Genomic DNA, 4,756 nt, shown 5'->3' with positions numbered 1-4,756 from the left:
TTAATATTTTCCCACAAAAAAAGAAACAATTAATATTCAACATCCTGGAAAGTGAGAGGCAAATGAAAGGTATCTAATGAAACAATGCCTGGATCTAACCAGTCAAATCAAGTAAGGCATTTGACCGATATAAAATATTAACTAAAATTAATCAAAAGGTGGCATTTCCACATAAGAAAGGTAAAAAAAGGAAATATATGAGAGTAATAAAGAGAAGGAAGGGTAGTCGTCCATTTCCAGCTACAGCCGGTGAAAGGACAAAAGAAGAAATAAATGAGGGCCATAAAAATATGGAATGGCAGCCCTCCGTTTTTAGCTATGGCCAATGACTTGGTAATCAAATACTCCTATATATACCACACCAACATTACCACATCACCCTCATTTTTCCTCGCCTTGCTTAGCTTTTCTCCTCCGTGCTAACTGAACTCCTTGCCGTGGGTAGCCATGGCGGCGGCGAAGTCGAACCAACTCAGCACCCTTGTGGCCAACATGTTCACCGCGGTGAGCTATTTACAATTCCGATGCCATTTGTGTGGGTTCTAGTTTCTCCCAAGGTGGATGTGTAACACAATATTAATTGCTGGATTATGATGTTTTTGCTTATGTTTTTCTTTGGTGGGTTAGGGTTTGCTGGACGATCAGTTCCGGCAGCTTGAGATGCTCCAAGATGAGGGCAACCCAGACTTCGTTGCCAAGGTTGTCATGCTTTTCTGCGAGGAGGGTGAGCATATCATTGGCGAGCTCACCAAGCAATTGTACGTTGCCTTGTCATGTGATCTCATCATTAGTGTAGGGTGGTTTGATTTGACTTCTTATTTGGGCATTCAGTTTATGTTTCTGCAGGGACCAACCATGTGTGGACTATGGCAAGGTGGACACATTTGTGGATCAACTCTGGGGAAACAGTGCATAGTGAGGCCTCTTTTCTTCTTCTTCCATGTCCTCTTCATATGTGTTTGTGCAGTAGTATGTATCAGGACTATAGTTGTTTTTTGTGTCTTGGCATGAAAAGTAGGTATTTAGATCCCAGCTATATACTCCCTCCGTTCGGAATTACTTGTCATAAAAATAAATGTATCTACAACTAAAATACATCTAGATACATTCATTTTTTGGACGAGTAATTCCGAACGGGGGGAGTACATCATAGGGCATCCTATAATGTTGGGGGAGAATTATTGTCTGTTCTCATCATTATAGTGTTTTATGGCAAGGGTGGTCAATTTCCTGAATTGATCGGGCGGCTCAACGAGTATGGATTGAGATAAATATGGGGAGGATTGATATCAGTGTGGCAAGTTGTAGTGATTTACCATAGATCCGACAAAAATTATCCATTCCGTACACCCCGGCTAGCTCAACATTTAACACTTGAGATCTTCCAATGAATTTGGGGGAGTGGTCGACATTCATTTGGTCCTTGTACTGCTGTATGATTTAGATCTGACAATCCGTTTTGTCGTTATATTGTTTTATTATATCTATGAAAAAAATCATTCGGCGTTTTTACTGTTTTATGATTTACATCTGACAATCTGTTAATTTGTAGTACTGTTTTATTATTTAGATCTGATGTCTGATTAAGATCTGACAAACCGTTTCACCATTGTACTGTTCTATGATGTAAATTGGACAAATAGTTTCGCTACTGTTCTACTTCGTGATTTGGATCCAAAAAAACCTTGGCAGTTGTATCGTTCTATAAATTAGATCCGATAAATATGATCCACTTCGTATAAATCACATAGCTCCATGAATAGTACTCCAGATCCACCTTGCTAAGTGGTTCGTCCAATTAATTATTTGGAGGTTGACATCCATTCAGCTATTGTGGTGCTTAATGATTTAAATCCAACAAATATCATTTGTCCTGCACAAATTAGACGGCTCAAAGAGTAGCCCTTCACATTACCTTCTTAAAGTGGGCTCTTACAATTAATTTGGGCAGGATTATCACCATCTCCTTTATCATCACAACTTTGCATGACATAGATCCCTTGCCTAATGAATCTAGGTTTAGGTATATTTTTGGTATATACATATGATTTTTTATGGAATGACAGTTTGAAACCATTCAGTCAACACTACTCTATGTAGTGCCACATTTCTAACTTATATGTCAGTTATTACGAACTAAAACTTCCATTACTGAAAATATTAACTGCTAGTAGATCAATGTTACATATTGCATCTGCTCTATTGATATATCACTTTGCTTACACTGGGCTTTCATAGTTGTATTTAGTTAATTTCATAAGTCGGTGGTACATCTATTTGCTTAGGAGGCGAAAGTGAAGGGAAAGCACTACCATGCTAATTTTCTTTCGTTAAAGCGGTTTTATGGGTCTTTCCTCATTGTATGCTATTGCATGTCGCAGTGTTGGTGCTCAAAGAGTGAAGAACACTTGTATTCAGTTCCATGCATGTTGTCAGGAGAAGAGCAAAGTTGGGTTAGTAACTTGTGCCATCATGTCACACACTATTGTTTTTTCAATCATTTTGCTATTGAAATCTTCGTATTGAATATGATTTCCTAGTGTGCTCTAGTCATTTACTGGAACATATTTCCTTACTATTAGTGTTAGCAGAGTATATATTGACGGAATTGCATGTTCATCGCTTTTGTAATCGGCTGAATGTATTCAGCCATTATCGATCGACTGATTTTCTTGGGTTAGGAATATAACTTCTCCATTATAATTTAGTTGAGTTTATCCTTTAGGATTGTTAAGATAATCCTACCAGTGCAGAGTTCTGTTTTTATTGATGTAAATTGTAATGGCCATTAGCATTTGTAGTAGTTATTAATTAATAACATGGCCATGAGCATTTCGAAATGAGCTTCACAACTTACTGAATTTTTTTACTTGTCAGGTGCCTGAAGACACTGGATTCTTTGAGAAATGATTTCTATGATGTGTGCAGCATGTTCATACCATAGGCTTCAGGTATTTATTTCTTTATCTCGTCTTGAAATCTAAGTAGCTTTTTTTTTGTGAGTGAAATCTAAGTAGCATTACAGTAAAATAGAATAGCAATCTCCAAACAATTTTCTTTTTATTCTAAAGTTTGCTTGAAATGCAAAACGTAGAACTAAACAGTAGATATGAGGCTGTGGATTCAATTAGTGTACTGCATTACAACAGATGATAGACATGTTAATGAATGTCAGACATTAAATTACTTGTGCTAACTGTGGAAAACAAACAAGCAGGGACAGTTTTTTTCTGTGGCAAGTCTGTACCTAGAGGTACTACTTGGTGTCTAGGACTACCAGAAATCTCAGTTGAAAATATTCGTTCACAGATAACTGTTTTTGGTATATATGACATCTGAATCTTGCATGCGTCATGTACCTCGAAATGGTGACCTGTCACCTCAAAACTTATCACAGGTCACAACATTGATATTTAATGGACTTCATATTTTGCTTTCTTGTCTGGATGATGGCCATAATCCTCCTTCTGAGTAAGTTTGTGGTTTATGAAACTAACGTGTTATCTTATTTCCAAATACAGCTGCGTCAGCATGTCCTAAACTGTAGACCGGAGCAATAAAGCAGGAGCGGCATGTTCTGATTGCACATTGTGTTTGAAGTCGTAGAACATGCTCAATTTAGCATATATGGCTTGGAGTTGTTTGCTTCTGTGGGGTCTATAGTTCTGTCAAGCGACAAGCTGCTCATCTGGTTTTGATTTCGGTGGTACTGTCCGTAGTTTCGTTCTGAATTATTGGTGGTCAAATAACAATCATCCGTGATCGTTTTGCTGATTATCTGTGGTTAATTTGGTGTCGTGGTTCTAGTCAGTTTCTAGCTCGTAGAAATTCAGTGGGAGTGTAATCTCGACAAAGTCATGTGTCTTCGGTCGGCGTATGGACAAGATGAAATTGTAATGTTATTTCATTACCTTAAGAATAGCAAGCGCAGTCAACCAGAAAGATCATCTTAGACATTTATTTTCATCTCAATCATCCGAGGCTCGAAGTACTCCACCTTGGAAAAAAGTGAGGGGAAATGCATTCGCATTAAGATCACATTTCAGTCAATGTTGTGCTGCATTGTGGCATTACTACCTCTCCACGCTCTCACGCATGCATTACCAAAGTGTTGGGAATAGTCTAGGGTGATTGGCTTGGACAAGAGACCGGTGCAGTATGCAAAAAGAAGCAAGTTTGGGGCAGTATTGATCCAGAAAGAATGACTGCTCTGCTTAATACAGTCTAAAGTTTACAAAACCAATTGTGTGTCATTCCAAATGCAGTTACAAGATGACATCCAACAATTTGCCAGGGCGTTGGGGAAGATGATATTAAGGCTGCTGCCGTCGTCCATTAGGACGCGTGGGAGGCGGCAGCCCCTGACAATTGGATCCACCACCAGGGCGTACTTGCCAGGGTGACAGATATGTGTTGGGTAGTCGTTGCCGTTTGTTGACATATAATGTGCTGCCTAATCTCTTCCATCAGATCGATGTTTTGGTTGCATTGGCTAGAGCATGCACTTCTACATGGTATCGGAGCCAAGAGGTCTTGAGTTCAAGACCCGGCTGGCGCAATTATATTGCAGCCCACTTTCGGTCCACGTTTAGGCATGAGGGAGCCACACGTGAGAGGAAGTGTTGACGTATAATGTGCTGCCTAATCTCTTTCATCAGATCGATGTTTTGGTTGCATTGGCTAGAGCATGCACTTCTACACCGTTGAAGGTGACCATGCTGTCGACATGCGTTTGTAGCCGATCAACAAAGCTTTG

At 39.3% G+C, this 4,756-nt stretch overlaps 1 protein-coding gene across 1 annotated transcript; it reads left to right on the top strand.

Annotated features, from left to right (window-relative positions):
• Nucleotides 1-447: 447 nt before the first annotated feature.
• LOC123084560 (histidine-containing phosphotransfer protein 1-like) lies at nucleotides 448-2,944 on the top strand. The gene is made up of 5 exons (XM_044506094.1): nucleotides 448-504; nucleotides 628-758; nucleotides 847-915; nucleotides 2,382-2,453; nucleotides 2,878-2,944. The coding sequence occupies exons 1-5, from the start codon at nucleotides 448-450 to the stop codon at nucleotides 2,942-2,944; spliced, it is 396 nt and encodes a 131-aa protein (XP_044362029.1).
• The last annotated feature ends 1,812 nt before the right edge of the window (nucleotides 2,945-4,756 follow it).

This window comes from Triticum aestivum, chromosome 4A, assembly GCF_018294505.1.
Source record: "Triticum aestivum cultivar Chinese Spring chromosome 4A, IWGSC CS RefSeq v2.1, whole genome shotgun sequence".
Classification (NCBI taxonomy): Eukaryota; Viridiplantae; Streptophyta; class Magnoliopsida; order Poales; family Poaceae; genus Triticum; species Triticum aestivum.
This window is presented reverse-complemented; position numbering and strand designations above follow the sequence as displayed.

Coding starts and splice junctions, on each gene's coding strand:
- LOC123084560 (XM_044506094.1), top strand. CDS start 448: ATGGCGGCGGCGAAGTCGAACCAACTCAGCACCCTTGTGGCCAACATG. Junction 759..846: donor GGCGAGCTCACCAAGCAATT/GTACGTTGCCTT, acceptor ATGTTTCTGCAG/GGACCAACCATGTGTGGACT. Junction 916..2,381: donor CTCTGGGGAAACAGTGCATA/GTGAGGCCTCTT, acceptor TGCATGTCGCAG/TGTTGGTGCTCAAAGAGTGA.